The sequence below is a fragment of the Vigna angularis genome, chromosome 4, assembly GCF_016808095.1.
Source record: "Vigna angularis cultivar LongXiaoDou No.4 chromosome 4, ASM1680809v1, whole genome shotgun sequence".
Classification (NCBI taxonomy): domain Eukaryota; kingdom Viridiplantae; phylum Streptophyta; class Magnoliopsida; order Fabales; family Fabaceae; genus Vigna; species Vigna angularis.
In genome coordinates, this window is record NC_068973.1 from 37,821,820 (window position 1) to 37,843,005 (window position 21,186).

Sequence of the window (21,186 nt, forward strand, 5' to 3'; positions counted from 1 at the left end):
CACGTAGGTCTGTCACTCACTAGATTATGCAAACTCTTTCAAACGTGTATAGTTTCTTTGTATAATGATGACTTAATGCACCATTTCTAAGTGTAGCACTGGGAGCAGAAGAAAATAAAAACATTACGAACGATGTGAAAAAAAGAAAAGGAAGATATCAAAGAGAAAAAATATGCGATAATAATCATTATCCTTTTCCATTTTAAATGGTAGACACAGTCTTTTAGAGAAGCCAGCAAAATTTTATTCCTCTCCCCATTGCTACCCTACTTCTCCAACTCACCCCATGTACGGAATCTTTAAACAACGAAAATTATAGGAATTTTTTTAAATCCTTGAAATAGTTTTTGTATTTTTTTACTATTTATTTCTGATCTAACTTTCAGTTTAAAACTGCTTTAAAACAGTGAAAGTGCATTAGGAATTAATTACGTAAGCAGTTGTTGAATAATTAAGTTACACACTCGCCATCCTCTAATCGAACAACGGGTAAATATTAGTTTGAAAATGATATCATGTTGATATTTTGACTAAGGGAGAGATTCTTTTTATGTGGGTCTTCCCACATTTTGCAACCATATGCATGCTCGTCATGCTCCTCACGTAGTAATCTTAATTATATATCATGCTTTTTTTAGTAGGCTATTATTAGCTCTACGACCAATCAACCCTACGTTGCTTCGCTTTTCTATGTTTATCAATAATTTAAATGCGGTAATCTTATTTATTTATTTACCATCTTCTTAGAAAAACCTTTTAAAATGGCAAAACTTGAAGAATGGTTTAAATTTTGAAAAACATAAAAAGTATTTATCTAAAAAATATATAACGAATAGTTATTAGATGTTAAGTTGAAGGAACAGTGATGTGTGGCTGTGATTAATGAGCATCTTAATCTTAACACCCCACAGCAATAATTGCTTACTTTACTGCGCATCAGTGACTTGTATTTGCTTTCAACACCATCATTTTTAGCAGAGTTTGCATTGTACTATGTACCAACAACACCTCAAAACAAAGGACAAAACGAACTCTTCGTCACCCAACATCATCCATTGCCACCATAAAACAACGATCAACCAAGTTAAAGCACGGCATTTTAAATTTAAGCAGAAAAAAAAACGTTTATTTTTCATGGTTGCGCAACCTGCAAGTAACGGGACCAATACAAATTGGGAATTCCAGAGAGGATGCAAGAAAGAAAGAAAGAAAGAGAGAAACTAAGAAAGCATAGGCTTTAGTATTCACTTTCTCTATTCCCATGGGCGAAGATCTGCCTTTCCCTTTACCATCACACTCCCCATTTTGCTTCTCATCGCCATCTCGAATCTTTCGTTTTCCTCTTCCTCTTTTTCTTTCTTTTCTTTATCATTTTCTTCCTCCTTCATCCAACTGCTCTGTCAGTATTTGTGTGAATGTTTGATCGTGATCGAGAATTTACACATCCCCACCTCTCTCTCCTTTTAGTACCCTACTCACTTTATAAATCACGCAGCTACTCTGCTTTTTATCATATTCTCCCTCACTCAACAACATTCTATGACAGATACACACGCACGCCTTCCCAGATACGTACTTCTACAAAACCAGAAAAGTTACTCTGTCTAACACGGGATGTAAAACACAAAAAACAAAACAAAAAACAAAATACTTACCAATGCCAAAACCAACTGAAAAACGGCTGACACAGTCTCCCGCAAATCAAACCATCTATGCATAATCCATGATCGAGTAGAAAGTTTGTTAAACTTATGCATAACAGTGCTGCTGTTTTATTGTTTGATAACTACTTCAAACTAGGAGATTCGTCTTTCATAGACAAACAGTCATGAAGATGATGATGATACATTGATTTTGAGCGATGATGGTGAACGAAGAAAACAAAATGATTATACTATATATGTAATCTGTGTAGTTTATTATGAAACTAGGATTGTAATGGACAGAAACTACATTATATGAGGCCATTGGCAATGGCGCGATTGGTACTGACATGTGTAGTCTCGTACACGGGAAGCTCTTCACGATACCTATTGTTTCCCATCACTGAAAGGTGATCGAGCTCAAAAAGATCCGAACTTGAATAACTCGCTGCATCTGTATCATCATCGTCTTCGCCTTCATCTTCCACCGCATTGGGAAAATCCCTGAAATTAATCAAGTTGCTCCTTTTCTGACTTCGGTGGTACTCTTTCAAAAACTCTCTGGCCGCCTCCTCCACACGTCTGCTCTTATCCACAACCTTTTCCTCTTCTTCGTTCTTGTTGCGTCCAATTTTCCACGCCGTTGGCATAGACACCGCCATTACGCGCGTGGTGTCTTCTTCGTACAAACACTTGTGCCCGCAAGGTCGACAATCCTCGTCCACGATCACGCTCACGGGGTAAAAGCGCACCGTTCGCTTAACCCCGTCGCGCACTTTGTTCGAGGAAGGCGAAGCCTTGCTCAAACAAGAGCGTGAGAACGAGGACGCAGATGAACACGTGGATTCTTGTCCCGACTTGGATTTTGCTTCGTCCAAGGTTTTGGCTTTCTTCCCGTTCCCCAACAGAGAGCTGAGAAAAGTACTCAGCTTCCCCCCCGGAGAGATGGGTTGCTTCACTTTCTTCAGATTGTTGTACATCTTCAACGCCCTTGATTTTGGCTTTATAAGACGCTCTCCATTGCTCGCCGACGTCATCAATGGCTTGGGTCTCGAAGGAGCAAAACACGAAACTCGCGACCTCGATCCGTACAGGGATTCAGTGTCGGAGGAAGACAGTAATCCAGAGGTGGAATCCGAGCAACTCGAAGTCGAACTGAAGAACATCACCTCCCGGTCGTGATCGTGACCATGCAAACGCGATTTTGGTTTTCTCTCCATCTGTGCTTTCACAGTTTTCTCGCTTCCCTTCCCTTTTTGCACTAAACAAGAACGGGGAATGGTGGGCGCCGTTAAATCTTGTTGGACGAGGATTCTGCTCTGTTTCTTGATGATTGTCTGGGTGTGGAGTTTCATGTCGTTGGCGGTGCTCTCTCCTTCGTCGATGGAGCGGTAGATGGTGTCGAGGAGAGAGGAGGAGAAGGAGGGGGTTTTAGCGTTGTTTTGGAAGGCGAAGGTGTGTTGTGTGTGTGAAATGTCGAGGGCGTACATGTTGGGTGCGCAATTAAATTGGAACAGCACGGGCGAAAGGGAATGATGAGATGGGAGAGTGAGGAACAGGGAGTAAAGTGTGGTGGGGTATAGGAAGAGGGGTAGGTGTTTGGGTTTTGTTTTAGGTGTGGGAAGTGGTGGAAGGTTGAAAAGCTGCCATGGAAGCTAGGTGGTGTAGAATGATGATGATGAGAGTCGAGTTGTGTTGTGTTAAGCTATGACAGGGGCATGATTGAGGGAAGGAGAAAGATGATGATTTGCTTGCTTTGTAGGCTTTTTGCGTTTGTGAGAAAACGTGAACAGGGTAATTGATTCCTTGTCTGGAGAAAGAGAAAAGAAAAGAGCAATGAGAGCAGAGTGACACGCTTTCGAGTTACAACGAATGAATGAATATGAATATGAATATGAATATGGATACCAAGGAGAAGGAACAGTGTGAGAGACACCTTTATAAAGCTCTCATCTCATCACGCGCGTGCGTTCCACCCTCCTTCCCCTGGGCGCAACTTTGCCAGCTTGGCATTCGCTGACGTGCCATTGTTTTTTACTTAGTTTTTTTTTTTGTTCTGATGATGGGCCACAAATTCGAATTTGTAGCCGTTGATGAAGTTTGGGAGAGTCGCCGGTGCGGTGAAGTGTTGAATGTAACGGTGCGCCCGAGAAAGCGAGGGCCCACGTGTGAAAAATGGGAAAACATTTGGGAATTTAGATTTTTTATGATTACCTATCACTTTAGCCCGTGCGTGAGGCTTTTCCTTTATATTTGTTTAGAGGGTGCAGAATTTTTGAATGTGGACAAATATTAATGATTATTAAATTCCATTTAATTATTCATGTGGTGGGTAAATTTAAAAGGAATTAGAATAGAGCTGGTAAGGGCATTATTGATTTATGTTAGGTAACAAGGTCTAACCTCCTAAAATAAAAAAATTATTCTCCATAATTCGGTCAATTAAGGAGGTATTAGGAAGTTCATTAAGGGATAGATTGAATGGTGTGAATAAATTATGGAGTTTGTTATGGTTGGTACATAATGCAGAATCATTATAATGATTGGGAGAGATTTGGAATTAACAAGTTAAATATTAAGCAGTAAGTGGATAAAATTAAGGAAACATTGCAAATGTGTTTAATTCTTCGATTTTGGGATATCGTATGGTTGATATGATTGGAAGATTATGTTATTGAGATTTTGTTTTTGCTTTTACCATCACAAAAATGATTTTCCAATTAAAATTTCCAACATAGGATGGGTTGGGATTATGGCACCCCTTTTGCTTATGCTAGTATTATAATTATCATTTTCTTTGAAGGCTGTATTTATAGTTGTTTCGGTGTACATTTTCCTGTGTGTCTCTGTTGCTCCTGGATGTCTGGGATGCTTGCATTTCTTCAACTGTTGTCCTTCGTATTCACCAAAGGAGGGGGAGGTACCTGCAAAGATACTCCGACGTTCAAGTCAGATATGAGTTATGGAGCTGAAGCTCAGAAGAGAGTAATTGGATACTGCTCTGAAATATTATTCAGGATCTCTAGAGCCTAAAGAGAACGTACCTGGACTTGGGTCCTGTCACTGTATTTATAAAGAATAAAAATAACCACCTTACCTAAAAGTTTGGTTAGTGGCTTTGACTGATATTTTAACTGTCTAAAATATCTAAGATATTTATGTTATTACATAAATATCCTTACTACATAACAATAATAAATATTTTATTATGAGAAATACGAATTGCGAAATTCTATAACCCATTGGGAAAAAAGGATCTCATAATAATTACAATATTTATTTCCTCTTTTGTTACTGTGTTTGAAATCCATGGATGAAAGGTGGTGCTCCTAAAGAAAATGGAAATGTCTGAGAAAAAAAAAGTAAAAAGAAAAACAGGTGGATGAGAGGCTTTAATGGTGGGGAATGAGGCGTCTTTAAAGAGGAAGAAGAATCTGTAAAACTGGTCTTTTAATGATGGTTGGCATGCCATGCCTCTACTCTAACTATGTGCCTTTTTAACACAACAAAACTTTCTTAAATTCTTCTCTTATTTTCAACCCAATCATACACTTAACATTCCAACATTTAAATAAAATAGCTAATATGGGTAATTTTCCATAAAATTCAACCAATATAGATAAAGTATTTAGATTCTTGTTATGCCAAATGGTTTAATAATATTTAGATTTCTTATGTGTAACAGTTTAAATAAAACCCTTACAAAATTATCTTTATTGTGACAATTTTCTATGTGGAAAAAAACCTTTCCATATGTGACCATTAATGTTTCATATTAATTCAGATGTGGAAACAAAATTTAAATTTGACACATTCTCCTAAATCAATTCCTACTCTCATGTATCAACTGTTTCAGTTTCCAATACTACCAGTTTAACCCGATAAATAAATACTAATTACACACATTATAAGCATGACATTTTTTTTTCCTTCTATATCTTGAGGGAGGAATAAAATTTAAAAATGAAAATGATCTATAAATTCTGACATTTATATGTAAAATAAGTAATTCTACAACCATAATTTCCTACTAATTTTGTGAAAGTACAGAATAAACAGTTTAAGTAATTTTCAATTGTTGAAGAATATATTTCTTAAATGTTGTCCATTGTTAGCAGTTGTGCTGGGTAAATATAGAGAGAGAGACATATATCAGCATCACTAATCCTCTTGTTATCGCCAAACTCAGCTCCCTCAATTAAAGTTGTAAAAATTAAGTTGAAACAAAAATCATTAATCCTGTCGAATTGTTATTATTTAAAATAATAATTGCGTTATTATATTTAATTTACTTAATCATCAGTTTATTGAAAGAAATTAATATCAAACTTCTAATTAAGTTAGTTTTCAAAACCTTCTGACAAATTTAGATTTAAGTTTTTTAAGTTATATTACCGTTTTTCTATTTCTTATGTAGGACAAAAATTCAAAGTAAAATATAACATTTTGAGATTTTAGAAAATATTAAAATAATAAAGTGTACCTTATTTCATAACAGTAAATATGATTAAAGGAATAAATTTAAAATAATAATTAAAGAATAACATAACTTCTTATAAGAATAAAAAATTATTAAAATAGATTTTAAACTATTAAAATGGATTAAAATATGCAAATTAACTTCACTTATTATGAGTTTGAAGTGACTTGAGTTTAAAATAATTATAAATTTCAATAAAGGTTAAAAAATTGAACCCCTTACTAAGAACTTAATTTATCTGATTGAATTAATGCTAAATTAAGTTGGTTTATCAATACAATATAAATTTTAAATTATAATATTAAAAAAATAATACCCTAAATTTAAATATTCTACTTTTTTTATTTGATTTCAACACTACAGTCTAACTGATTGCAAATTGTGCTCCTTCACGAACAATCCATGTTCTTTTTTATTATTGCTTCCTATACGACATTGTTGCTTAAACTGATTAAGTCAGTGAATTAATTTGTTTAACTCACTAACACATTATGAGTCGGAGTTTAAAATTTCTGAACTCACTAATAAATAAGTCGAATTGAGTTGACTCACTAAATGATTAAGTAAGGTCGAGTGACCTATTTTGACAACATTATCAACATGATGAATGTAGATTTAAGTTTTTTTTTAAGTCATTACCATTTTTTCTATTTCTTATGTATTACATAAAGATGTTTTGAACAAAATTGAAAGTAAAATATATTTTGTACCTTAAATTCCGTTTCACTCTTCATAAATATTTCAATATCTTAGAAAATATTAAAACAATATACAGTGTATTTATTTCATGACAAAATATGATCAAAGAATAAATTTAAAATTGTGATCATAGAATAACATAATTCTTTCAAAAGAATAAAGAGCACAAACATCTCGACCTATAACTATAAAAATGAACTCAAATTCACGAGTCAATTCGTTCTATCACAAGTTCAAACTGAATTAAGTTTGAAAAATTGCAAATTTCAACATGAACCAAAATTAAACCTAATTTACTAAAGACCTGATTCACTCGAATCGATCGCATGATAAATCAAGTTATCTCATCAACATATCCATAAATTTTAAATTATATTAAGAAAATAAAAACCCTAAATCTAGATGCTCTCACTTCTCTTATTTGATTTGAACGGTATAAACCAATTAATTTGATTTGAAGTGATGCACACCAACTAATTTGATTTGAAGCAATGTAGACCATGTTCATTCGCAAGTAAATCATGCTCCTTTACAAACAATTTATGTTTTTTTTGATTGTTGCTTCATTCTAGGACGATAGTGTTGCTTAAATAGTTTAAGTAAGCCAATGAACCAATTTGTTTAGCCTACCAACACATGGTAAGCTAGACTAAGTTCAAAAATTTTAAACTAATATATAAGTTAAATTAAATTAGTTTACTAAATTAGACCAAATCAAGTCGAGTGACTTATTTTGACAAAGTTATCTACAACTTGAATGTTTAATAAATAACTTCTTTTAAGAAAGTAATATTGTCAAAAATTCAATTAAAAACTTATTTTTTCCTGATTTCCAATTAACAAAAATTATACAAATTTTAAAATAAAATATCAAATAAACTAAAGACATCTTGATAATTTTTAAAAATAATAGTTTAAAAATAAGACCAAAAGATACTCATTCCCTTAAACATCATAAGTAACTCCAAAAATTCCTATAAATACAAATTTGTTTCCGTCCCTAGTAGGATTTTGAAAAAATGTTTGACAACTTATATCTTGACCATATATGAATGTATAATGAGTAATCATTAATGTGAGAACTGATTCGTGTTCTACTTAAAAGAGACACTTCACAATTTTTCTTAGAAACTTTAATCCAATGATTTGATAATAGGGCAACGGCTATAACCAATCCACAGCCAGATCTGCATTACATAGATTTCAATCTGGAGCCACTTATTATCATTAAGACATCACATTGTGAACCCAAAATTGAGAGATGTTAGTAGAAGTGATAGCACTAACAACAAAACAAGTTATTGGAGAACGCACAAATTCCTTTATTTCTTCCCTTCAGGTTCGGATTCCACATTAGCAAGCGAATGCCTCGTACAAGGTAATCCAGATGTCTAAATTACAATGGCACTGCTTCCATTCACTGGGAATTCAGCCTCTGAAAATCGACCAACTGGTAAAGATCACCTCGTCTTTGCTTAGTTACAGGGAGATTTGTCCTGAATAATTTAATGAAAACAATTCGTATGAATCTTATGACAGGTAATTAAAAGCAATGCACGTGCAGTGAATTTTAGTGAGAATAAAAGAAAACCTTCTCTGCTCCAATATTGAATAATCAATTTCTGCAATGATGATAGCCTCGTCGTGTTCTGTAGTAGCCAGAACTTCTCCAAACTGCCAGAGTGATATATTCCACAGAAAGTACAGACAATTAATACTGATTTCCATTTGTTATTAAAACTCTCTGTAAAACTCAAAATACAATACTGATTTCCATAATCAGAGCATTCACTGGCTCTAATAAAGGAAAGCTCTGTGTAAACGATCTACTTACTGGCCCTACAAGAGTAGAGTGGCCCCAGGCCACATAACCAGATCCTGTATCCCGAGCAGGCGAACAGGTAGCCACATACAACTGTCAGTAAAGAATTTCCTAAAGTTAAGCATCAATTAATCTCCTCAGAGCTTAAAATTTACAATTCAAACAATGACTATTATGGTCAGAAACACAGATAAATCCCTAACTATACCCTGCTTTATGCTTTAATCACACAATCAACTGCATAAATCTAACAGAAATGGATCAGAAATAATACGCAAAAATGGAAAATTTATTGAAATCAATTACCACTATATAGCTGTGTAGTGTATATACACGAACTGAAATGAATAGGAAAAATTACCATTATAATTTTGATTCAAAATTTCAAATACCAGTAAAGCGACTAACTCTACCGTTCTCCTGTTTATTTCAGCAACCTAATAAATATACTGTCTACTGGATAGTTACTAACATTATCTCTTACCTATGTACTCCCGCCCTATATTACAGTTATTTCCCCATTACAAGGCTAATGCTATTAATAAATCCTCACGACTCTAAAATTCTGTTTGTAACCGCACTTCCTCTTCCTACTATAAACCTTCTTCACAGGCAGTTCGCTGACACATTTCAAGAGATTAAAGTTCAACTGTAAAATACTGAAATGTGTAGTAGAGCCTTCCAAAACTCCACTGCTCATCTGTGGATAATCGACTGTAAAATACTGAGATGCGTAGGAATTGTTGTGGAGCTTTCCTAAAATACATTGTTCGTCAGTGGATAATAATCAACGTATTTGGACTCTAGACTTCAGATATGCGTAAATATATTGTTGAGACAATACCTTGTTGAACAAGGGAAACAACACTGAAGCAGGTAGCTTAGGAAGCAATGACAGCACTGTAGAATAGCATGTCATCACGTTCAACACTTTTTTCGACAAGATACTTGTCAGACACGCCTCTGGAACGTGTCTGGTGCTTTTCAGTTTCACAGATAAAATATTTTTTTCGTCTCTTACACCGATTTGACACATCTTGAACATCTCTTCCACACGACTTGAACATGAGTAAAAAAAGTAAGCCGACACCTAGTTTTTAGCTGAACTTTCTGGATATTACTCTAAAAAACAAAAGAGAGCAACTTATGACAAATAATGCACGACACACTTTTTTAGGCTTCTTTCTGTAAGACTTAACTAATTACTTTAACTAATAAGATGCATGTTTCTAATTTGAAATTCTATTGTGAAGGATGTTATTAAATGGAAACTGTGACAAATTTATATATATATATATATATATATATATATATATATGTATATATATATATATATTAGCAGTATCGCGGTGTCCTATATTTTGAACAGTTGAGTCTCGGTGCCCACAATTATGACTGGTCTTGGAGTCAGTGCTTCACAGAAGGTAGCATACGCTTTCAGTTTGTCAAATTTACAGCAAATTCCTTGAGGGGGTGAAGAGTTTGATTTCTTATTTAAAATGCACACATATCTCAATTCAAAGCTCTACTTTTTCAAGCCTACTGTTCGTGATCCATCAAGAACTAAACTAAATACATAAATGGTAGCAACTAGATGATTTTGGATTTCATATACTTTTAAAATAAAATATTAGTATTCATACATTAAAACCCCACATAAGTTCTAAAAAATAAGGGAGCATTACCTGATTATCTGTAGCCCTGCATGAGAAGAAAGAAACTATAGATTAGCAATGGAATTTTAATTAGTCATTAATGCTTAATCATAAGGATTTTATAGAAGTTAAAATAAAAAAATGGTTTTCCATGCCAAAGATAAGGAAGAGTCAAAAGAAAAAATGAAAGTAGAACAAGGAGAAAGGTAACCCAAATACATTTTTAACTTCAATTATGATCAGAAGTTTCTTGTTTGCTACAAACAAGATAACATTTGTCCACAAATGCGTATTACAAAATTATAAATATGGCTCAGAAAACTATCGTCCAATTTAGTTGATGTAATTAGTGCAAAAACCTAGTTAACTTTAAATTTATTGAGTTGGTTTAAAGACAGTAAGTAACATGTTATTGGCTTCAATATGTTCTCCATATTTGAGAGTTGACGTTTTACAATTTTAGTCCCTAGTTAAATTCTGTTTATTATGATTAGACCAAGATTTAACAAAAAATAGTGCCGGGACAAAAGGCATGTGGTTTACAATTTTCAAAGACTAAAATTGAATAAAAATCGAAAAGCTATCAATTTCAAATATTGTCATGGGTAAAGATAAAAATATATTAGGTTACAGAACAAATTAATGGAAACCTACAAGCCTAGGTAGGATTGTAAATGTTTCACTTAATTGTATCCATTACTACCTTGCCCTCTGCAATAACTCCCAATGTAATGGTCCGGTTGTCATGTTAAATGCCCCAGGATAGCAGAGTAAATGAGCACCTGAAGTCAAAAGCTAACTGATACTGTAAGTTTGCCAAAACTTAGGACAGGAAAATAATAACAATAGTTGTGTTTATTTGTTTTCAAATCAACACAAATTGAAAATTTATCTCAATTGATCCTTGAAAGAGTATACACAAAAAAGAGGAATAATTAACAGATAACATAATAAAGGGAATGAAATATCATACCAAGAACTATGGATTTGAAATTTCTTTTAGTATATCCCTGAAATAAGAAATACACAGGCAGTGTTGCCTAATGCATGTGAACCAATCTCTCCTTGTATCCATCCCAAAAAATCAAAATTTGTACTATATGACACTAATAGCACTCAAGAGGCATGGATACAAATAATTTCGAGAACTCAAATCATAGGCAACCAATCAAAACTTGAGAGAGATTAATTGTTTCAAAACATATTAAATATGGAAAAGACAAACCTCTAGCAGCATATATCATTGCTAGTTCTGGAAACCGAATGTCATAACAAATGCCTATGCCAATGCGTCCAACCTCTGCATGAATCAACTCACAATTTGAATTTGTTTACTCAAACAGAGAAATTTTTACTGCAAGAAAAAATAGTCTGAAACAAAATATTATGTTACTCCTTTGTCATGGTAGGCAAAACACATGCTCTATAAATAAAGATTGGATGGGAAGCCTTTACAAGGTGCTTTCTTCTATCTTCAGTATCATTTGATTAAGACTACACCGCAAATATAACTAGTTAAAAGCACAACTACACATTAACCTATCCTTCTAAGCTAACCTCCTGAATTCTGTATAACTGTTTCCTCTTTCATATCACACATACACATACACTCACACACGAGAAGCCAGAAATACGTAAAAGCATCTAGTCTTAACAAGTGATATGATTCACAAAAATTCCTTCAGAGACATAGAATGGTAGATTGTGCAAAAGGATAAGGTGGAGTAGCATGTGTGTTCAAGATGTTATGGACAAGTAAACATAATAACAGAGTATAAAACTGCATTTCCTTAACCCAAGTTCACAACCATAATAACTTCTGAGGTTTATCCATGTCAACCACCATAATAACTTTCATTTCCTTTATTCTGCAGTCTGCCTACATTATCATTACTAACTCAGTACTTTGAATTTTAAATATACATTTATGACCCCAAACATAACCAAAATGTAAAACCGCATCAGTACTGAAACAGAGAATGAGTTAGAATGTGAAATGAGAGAACATATTAGACCTGTGTCAACAATCGTCGGAGTCTCCCCAGCAGTAAGAGTTTTTGACTCGATAAATGTAATCTTCCCAGGGATGTCAATATCAAAAAGATGTATCTGCCGCATAGCCAGTATGTCCGAAATCACACAACAACAAAACACATTCAAAAACCAATTCACGCATTATTTACCTCCCGAAATTACATTCAATCACAAAACTCAATACCAAAGATAACGAAGTATTGTTCGGAGGAGCGATACCTTGCGGTGCTTGGCGAGCAGCTTTCCATCAGTCCCGAAAACGCAACAAGTGTTATACAAGCGACCCCCAGAAAGTTCTGGAATGGAACCACCGACGATGGTGATTTTCAAGAGACGAGAGAGTTCAGAGAGCATGGCGGTGGAAGGAGAAGCATCGGCACCGGCGTCAATATCCTCAGCGTAGACAGGGAAACTGTCATTGGAATAAGGACTGTTCCAAATTTCCTGACAAAAGAAGGCCGCACTCATTCTTAGAATTGGGACGTAAAACCTAACTCGATCCCAAAAGATTGCTCAAAAACATGTGAAAGTTTAACAAAGTTGTTCACAACTTAAATTCAGTAAAACGCGTGATGATGTTCAGAAGAGGAAGTAAAAAGAGGGGAAAAAGAAAAAGGAACTGACAGGCAAAAGAACAAGCTGAGCGCCCTTGGATGCAGCGTCCTGAATGGCGGTGCGCGCGTGGGCGATGTTCCTATCTTTGTCGGGAGTGACGGAGAGTTGACAGAGACCAATTTTGAACTGAAAGAGAACAAAGCGCGTGACGTGAGTGAGCGGGAACAGAGAGAGGGAGAGAGGGAGAGAGAGAGAGGGAGAGAGAGAGAGAGAGAGAGAGAACTTGCCTTGGACAGAGGGGGAGAGGGCATGGGAATGGCGGGTGGGGCCCGGGCGCGTTCGGAGTTGAATGAAGCGGCGGCCATGATTGGAGAGTGACGGTGGATTGGGCGGTGGTGGCGGAGATGGCAGGGGGAGAGAGAGGGGAGAATGAAAGAGAGGGGGAAAAGGGGGTTAGAAGAGGAAGAGTGGTGGAACGTGAAAGATTTGAAGTTAAGCAGTGATGGTGATAATGCGAATGCTTTCATTTCTGATTTTGAAAATCCAAACCCTTCACTTTGATTTCAGGTCAGCTCATCCGATGTGGGAGACGAAACCTACCAAATCAACCATCGTAAAAACACATCAAATTTCACCTTCCCATTATTTATTTCATGAATTAACTTTTAGTTTTAGAAAGAAAGAAAAAAAAGTTAAATCATGTATACATAAATTAATAATTTAATTAAAAAAGTGTAATAAAATAATAGTATGGTTTTTTAAAAAAATAAAATAACTAGGAATAGCAAGAACAAGTGAGGCCACTTACTTCCTTAATAGCAGCTGCACCTCTTTCTACTGGGCATCAGGGAAGGGATTGACACTTAAATACAAATGGTGCGTTTGTATAAAAAATAAAAGTTATTACAATAAAAAATAATTATCAGAACATTATTATAGTGAGAATAAAATTATAATAACTGTTATATATAAAAATTAATTATGAAGATTAGCTTCCATGGTATATTAGTATATTAACATTTTTTTTATAATACTTTGATATATTGTATGTTTTTTTTATTGAGTTGAGAGTATGTCACTGTAGAAATAAATAAATAATAAAATAATGGAAAAATGACACATAGTGTCAAAATATTATAAATAATTTGTGTCAAAATATTTTTTTTTCAAAGATAATATTATGGGTTTTATAAGAATATAATATTTTAAGTATTTGTATATGTGATAATTTATTACTCTATATTTATTTAACAATTTTATTAATACATTTTATATTTGAATTTTCCTTATTTTTAAAATATTTTCCGAAATGAAACAATCATCAATATAAATATTTCAAAATTTTAAAGAATAAGAAAATATTTAAATAAAAATATATAAAGTATTTAATATTTTTTTAAGATTTTGTAGTTTTTTCGTTGACGATAAAGGATAAGGTCCTCGTGTATAAAATGATATGAAAAAAATAAATAAATAGGCCTTTGTTTGTTTGTAAGATAGATTTGAAGAGTTAATTTGAGGGAATAAAATGTGAAAGAGAAATTATTAATTATATTAAGAGAAAGGTACCTAAAAAGTTAAAAATAAATAAAGAAAAAATTATAAAAATGAGTGAATAATGTAATAAGTTTGATATTGATAAAATTAATTTAGTATAATTTTACCTTTCATCATAAACCTAATTTAAAGTACAATATAATTAATATGAATAATATTGACATTCAATGTATATTATTATTTTAAAAATATAATTATTTTAATCAACCAATTAACTTAAAATAAATCGTGGATAATTATTTGAATATAATAAAAATAATAATTTTAAGTCATTAAATGAATTATCATCAAGAAGAAAATACAAGGATATCATTTGAAGTGTGATACGTTTGCTTTCTCACGTTGTCATCGATCCCTCTATTGTGAAAATAGCAAATCCATTTCTCCTGAAAATCACCGTATTTCAATAATTACAAAAGGCTAAACAAAAATAAAATTTCTTTACTTTTTAATTCTTATAAACATTATTCTCCCAAAACCATACACACTTAAATTCTTTGAAAATATAAAAAATTAAAACATTAATAAAAAATAAGTAACAAAATTTATCCGAAATTTAAATTTAATTAAACATATTTTGTATATAAGAAAATTAACATAAGCACTTATATTAAAATTAATATCTACGTTTATATTTTAAATTTTGCATATATATATATATATATATAATATAATATAATAAAACAATATTGGTTAACACTACTGGGTCACGTTATACAGTGATTGATTTATTTTTTCTTTTTCAATAAAATTACTTAATTTTCTTTCATTGAATCTCTTCGCAACTTTTGTTAACAACGACTCTCTTATATTCCGTTTTAACATAGAATTTGATATTTTAAGTCGTTTCGGTGTAAGAAACGAAACAGGCCATCCAGTTTAATTTAAAAAAAAAATGAATGAAACTGTTTTTTTTAAATCGATTAGTAAAAAACTGATAGTGAGTGGCTCGATGAAAATATTTTTTAAGAAAGAGGTATTTTATGATAAAATATTCAGTACAATAATAATTTCTTTTTCTTAGTAAAATATCTAAATGACCACTGATATTTTGATTTATTGGACACAATGTGTCAATGCAAATCACATATAAAAGTGTTTTGACGTGCATCACATATAAATCATCTCAAGATGGATCATAGAAGATTATCGGACTTTTTTCGTACTGAGATCAAAACACACATCTTCATTTCTCACCACCATTAGTTAAAGCATGGCAGAACCAACCAATGATGAAGGGTTATAGAGGAAAGTCTCTTAGTAATAGTTTTTCATAACAATCAACAAACTTCAAATTTTTCAACGGTCAATAACTGTCAGTTGCGCCCCTATATATTGTCTGTAAGAACACTAGTTGTCTCAATTACCAACAAATCGTGTCTTAGTGGCGGCGCTGTGTTTTTGGCGCCGCTACTACACACATTTCCATTTTTTCCACAGTGATTAAGGGTGTTTTTCTCCATGGATAATAATTGTAATAACTACTCCGACTCATTTCACAGTCCACTTATCGGTAACTACATCGAACCAGACCCTGCACTTATCTATATATTAAACGACCAACCCAATGTACAGCAACGAAATGCACAACAAAATGATCCTTTTGTCGTTGAACAGGATCATGTTTCCTTCACTGGTCTAACGATTCAAGATGTATCCACGCATAGCGATAATGATTTCACCATAGGAGGAGTTCCTAATTTGGAAAACGGGGGTTGGTCGACGAGGAAGCGTAAATTTCCCTACATGGATTCAATGATTGAAGGTCATCCCGTGCATGGCGATAATACTTTTCCCAACGAACTTCAATTTTGGCCTCCTGGGCCGTTTGATATTGATATTGATGCCTCATTTGATCCATTTCTTCATAATTTGATCGACCGGGACATCTCAATTTTCGATCTATCCAATGATGAACTCATTGCACCCTCTTCTCAACAAAATGCATTGCCCCAGCACCAACACGCTGTGCCAGGGCAACAAAATGCACTTTGCAAACAGCCAAATGCGCCGCCTCAGAACCAAAATTTGTATCCCTTTGGCCTTGAACAGATTCATGTACCCATCTTGAATCCAACGTTCCAAGATCAATCCTTGCATGTCAATTATAATTTTGCAACTGGAGAAGTTCCTAACATTGACATGGAGGGTCCATCAAGGAGGAAGGTTAAACAACCCATGGCTGAACATCCATTATTAAAGCATGGTATACTGAACGAGGAAGATGTGGTAGCACTTGACCATTGGCCCCCGTCACCAAAGTCAATGTCTTGCTCTTGCTGTCAAATTCTTAGACAAATAATTCATACAGATGGTAATTAAGTTTATACACAAATATATATTAGCCAGTACGTTTTTCGTCCTCGTTTTCATTTTCTTTAAATTTTAAACACTCCGCAGGTTTTAAGTTCGAAAAGTTAGAGATTCATGGATCGCTTGGGGTGATTGGCCATGCGATATTCCACGTTCAGGATATGACACCGGGTGGTGAACCTCCAAGAGAAGTTTATCAAATGATAAAGCAAGTTCTAACTTCCATATGTGTTGCTTTGGTGGAACTATATATTTATTTGCATTGAAGCATGAACATGTGTTTAATTATCCAAAACAATCATTGTGAATTAAAGTCATAGTTTTTAGTTGCTATATCTGTCGTTATTAACCTTCATCTTTTCTGGTATTACCAGTTTCGGCCTCAAAAGCATAGAACAAATAAGGAGTTTCCTGGTAGCATACTGCAAGGACCAGACAAGATTAGGGTTCGTCACTCTGGATGATCCGTTATCTGCATATTATGATACCATCTGCACTGGACTTGATTGGGCTGAACATAATGACGGGGACGATGACTTGAGTCCACGTTGGTCTTCTTCTCTTAATTCTCAAGTTTCTCTTCGACCAATAATGACAGTTTCACTCTGAATTTTGAATATTTTTTTCTCCTGTAGTTAATGGCACAGAGCCCGAGTCTGATTCTGAGCCCGAGCCCGAGCCCGAGAGTGTTCCGGAGCCTGAGACTGTTTCTGAGCCAGACCTTGTTCCCGAGCCTGGTAATGGGGAGGCTTCAACTGCTAGGCCTAAGCCTAAACGTAATATGGCAGTTCAGGTAAGAGTTTTTGTTTTCTAAAGAGGTTTTGCGTTTGCGCGTAAATACCACTTGTTTTAATATTGTCTTTTATTTTTTTACGTTACACAGAGAAAGAGAGTACCAAAGATGACAATGAATGATTTGAGCCCTTTCTTCCATTTAACTATTAGGGATGCTGCAGATAAATTGGAGGTAAGCGACTCTGTGGTGAAGAAAATCAGTCGCTTGGGAAACTTAAAAAGATGGCCACAAAGAAAGGTTAGATTTGTTGTTTGATTTTCTGAACATCATGGGATTTTTTTTGGATTTATCACTATATAGGTGTTGATGTGTTCAGCTGCAAAGCCTTGCGAAGGATGTGAGAGTGTTGAGAAAAGCATTGGATTCGCCCTATGAAGGGACAAGGCAGAGAGTTCGACAAGAAATTCAACGACTCCAACTAGAAATGGTAGCGATCTGTGGTGGAGTTACCCCAACCGGAATAGAAATTATCCAATTCGAAGAAGAATAGATTATGGTCAATGTTTTCCTATTTTTTTTTGTTTCTTTGTGACGGTCTGCTTGGTTTATGACTTTTCACGGTGGTGGTGGTGGTGATAACGAGTGAGTTTTTTTTTATATATATAGATTTTTTTGTTTTGATAACAATAAGATTATCTTTTCAATATTTTTGCCATTATCACGAATTCGTTTTTATATCTAATTAAGTCAACCTCTAACAAAACGTTTCTTCAACAACAGATTTTTGACAACAATTTGACAACAACACGTGTCTCACTGTCATTGGTTGTTTTTATTAAATTTTGTTTAAAGATTCATTTTGTTTTGGAGGGCATTTTTGGAATAATTTTCAAAAACTTTTTGGCGCTTTTCAGAAACCCTACTCTCTTTCCCCCTTTCCGAAACTCTCTCTCCTCCTTTTCGAAACTTTCTCTCCCCCTTCACCGAAAAATCCTTCAAAACTCTATCTCCGTCATTGAAGTTCCTTCCTTTGAAACTCTCTCCGTCATTGAAGTGGTGTCTCTGTCCACCGTTGTTCGTCCGTCGCTTGGGTCCACCAATGTCTTTGGAGGAAGTCGTCTCTCTCTCTCTATGCCATTGAAGTGCTTTCTGTGCGCCATTTCTCCAAAGCTCTCGTTTTTCCGCTGGCACCGTTGTTCCTTCGCCATTTCTCCAGAACCTTACCTCTCAACTTATAAACACCCTTCGTGGGTCTTCCATCTACATAGGACTCACCAAAGTTGAAATTGCTTGTTGTGAACGCCTTAAACCATCACTAACAGGGGGATCAATCCAAAAAACCTTGAAAACACAGTCGTCAGGACTGTTGGGGAGTGCTTCGGCCATGTCTGGGTAGCACTCCTCAAGTTTTGGTACAAAAGGGGATTTTTCCACTGGTAATCGATTACCAGCTCCCTGTAATCGATTACAACAACATCAGTCCTGTGTCAATGATGACGAACAAACAATGATCATGCACCTCACCTCAGTTGGAGAAAATCACCTAAATGGACATTTTTTTTGAAGAAATCAATGACTTAACCTCATTATTGGTGCAGGGAGCACACCCAATAACGTTTAACTCACTCACCCATCTCAAAAAATGAAAAATTCAACAAAAATAGAGAATGGGGAGCAGTGTTCATCTAGCTGGGGAGTACAGTTGAAGTTTCTGTACAAATTACCCTTTTTCCTCTTGTAATCGATTACAGGGGTCTTGTAATCGATTACCAGAGGAAAAAGGGTAATTTGTACAAAAACATCAACGGTACTCCCCATCTAGATTAACACTGCTCCCCAACTCTGTTTTTCTGAACTTTGCTACTTGTTTTGTTCTTAACTTTCTCCACCGAACTCCAAATGACTTGATTCTTGTTTTGTTGGAATCTAGACTCAAAGAGCTTTCCAACAACACAAGAATCAACGAATTTGGAGTTCGGTGGAGAAAGTTATGAGCAAAACAACCAGCAAAGGTCAAAGGTGGTAGAAATATATAAAACGTTAACTTTAAGGAATTAACTGCACCTACTCAGGTGTCCAAAAATTATACATTAGTAGTCATTGGAAAGATATTTGAGTCTATGTTCTAATAAAAAAAGAATCACATCATTTGGAGGTCTGTGGAAAAAGTTATGATTAAAATAGTGAGCAAAGGTCAAAGTTGACAGCATGGGTTATGCACCTCACCTCAATTGGAGAAAACCACCTAAATGTACATTTTTATTTTGAAGAAATCAATGACCTAACCTCATTATTGGTGCAGAGAGCTCACCCAATAACGTTGAACTCACTCACCCATCTCAAAAAATGAAAAATTCAACAAAAATAGAGAATGGAGAGCAGTGTTCATCTAGTTGGGGAGTACAGTTGAAGTTTCTGTACAAATTACCCTTTTTCCTCTGGTAATCGATTACAGGGGTCTTGTAATCGATTACCAAAGGAAAAAGGGTAATTTGTACAAAAACATCAACGGTACTCCCCATCTAGATGAACAATGCTCCCCAACTTTGTTTTTCTGAACTTTGCTACTTGTTTTGTTCTTAACTTTCTCCACCGAACTCCAAATGACTTTATTCTTGTTTTGTTGGAATCTAGACTCAAAGATCTTTCCAACAAAACAAGAATCAACACATTTGGAGTTCGGTGGAGAAAGTTATGAGCAAAACAACCAGCACAGGTCAGAGGTGGTAGAAATATATAAAACGTTAACTTTAAGGAATTAACTGCACCTACTCAGGTGTCCAAAAATTATAAATTAGTAGTCATTGGAAAGATATTTGAGTCTACTTTCTAATAAAAAAAAGAATCACATCATTTGGAGGTCTGTGGAAAAATTTATGATTAAAATTATCAACAAAGGTCAAAGTTGACAGCATGTTATCTTATACGTATATCTTTCCCTGTTAGAGCATGGGGAGTATTGTTCATCTAGGTGGGGAGTACAGTTGATGTTTCTGTACAAATGACAATTTTTTCTCTGGTAATCGATTACAAGACCCCTGTAATCGATTACCAGAGAAAAAATTGTCATTTGTACAGAAACTTCAACTATACTCCCCACCTGGATGAACAACACTCCCCAGGGTCATTTTTCTGTCCCTATGTGTGATTTTTTTCTATTTTTGTCACTATAATTGATTGACAGGGGCTTTTATAGGTGTTTAAACCAAGGTAGTTCAACTGGACTCCCCATGATGGTTTTGCCCGTGTTTTTGGTGACTTTTTTCCAATTTTTGAGATGGTTGAGTGAGTTTAATGGTCATGTGTATCAAATCCATTAACATTCTATGATGAGAACATATTTTGGTTCAATCCATGAATATTAACACTGAAAAAATATGTTGTGAATTGGAAATGTTCAATACAATCTATTACAATAATTTTTTAAAATATTAACGTCAGAATGATTGGAAAGTGGACATTCCATAATTTTATCAAGGAGACATTCCTCTCCTCATGAGTCAATCTTCCATTCAAAACATCAACAAACTTGGTTTTGAAAGAATGTTGCACACACAACTGCATAAAAAAAATTCATGTTAGAACAATCCAAAAAATAATTAACAAAACAAGAAACACAAATTGGCAAAGAGGAAAGGGGAAAGGCTAAATGGAAAATGGGAAAGAGGAAGTGGAAAAGGGGAAAGGGAAAA

At 34.5% G+C, this 21,186-nt stretch overlaps 2 protein-coding genes across 2 annotated transcripts; both read right to left on the bottom strand.

The window, feature by feature from the left end:
* Window positions 1–1,696: 1,696 nt before the first annotated feature.
* On the bottom strand, window positions 1,697–3,541 carry LOC108331028 (protein BIG GRAIN 1-like B). The gene has a single exon (XM_017565639.2). It carries the CDS (start codon window positions 3,131–3,133, stop codon window positions 1,955–1,957), a length of 1,179 nt encoding a protein of 392 aa, XP_017421128.2. The 5' UTR covers window positions 3,134–3,541; the 3' UTR covers window positions 1,697–1,954.
* Window positions 3,542–7,940: 4,399 nt separating this feature from the next.
* LOC108331974 (omega-amidase, chloroplastic) lies at window positions 7,941–13,712 on the bottom strand. Its single transcript, XM_017567030.2, has 11 exons — window positions 13,697–13,712; window positions 13,176–13,484; window positions 12,958–13,074; window positions 12,553–12,777; window positions 12,315–12,408; window positions 11,525–11,599; window positions 11,003–11,081; window positions 10,330–10,345; window positions 8,657–8,737; window positions 8,414–8,496; window positions 7,941–8,318 (listed from the first exon to the last, which is right to left on the bottom strand). The coding sequence occupies exons 2-11, from the start codon at window positions 13,413–13,415 to the stop codon at window positions 8,240–8,242; spliced, it is 1,089 nt and encodes a 362-aa protein (XP_017422519.1). The 5' UTR covers window positions 13,416–13,484; window positions 13,697–13,712; the 3' UTR covers window positions 7,941–8,239.
* Between the last annotated feature and the right edge of the window lie 7,474 nt (window positions 13,713–21,186).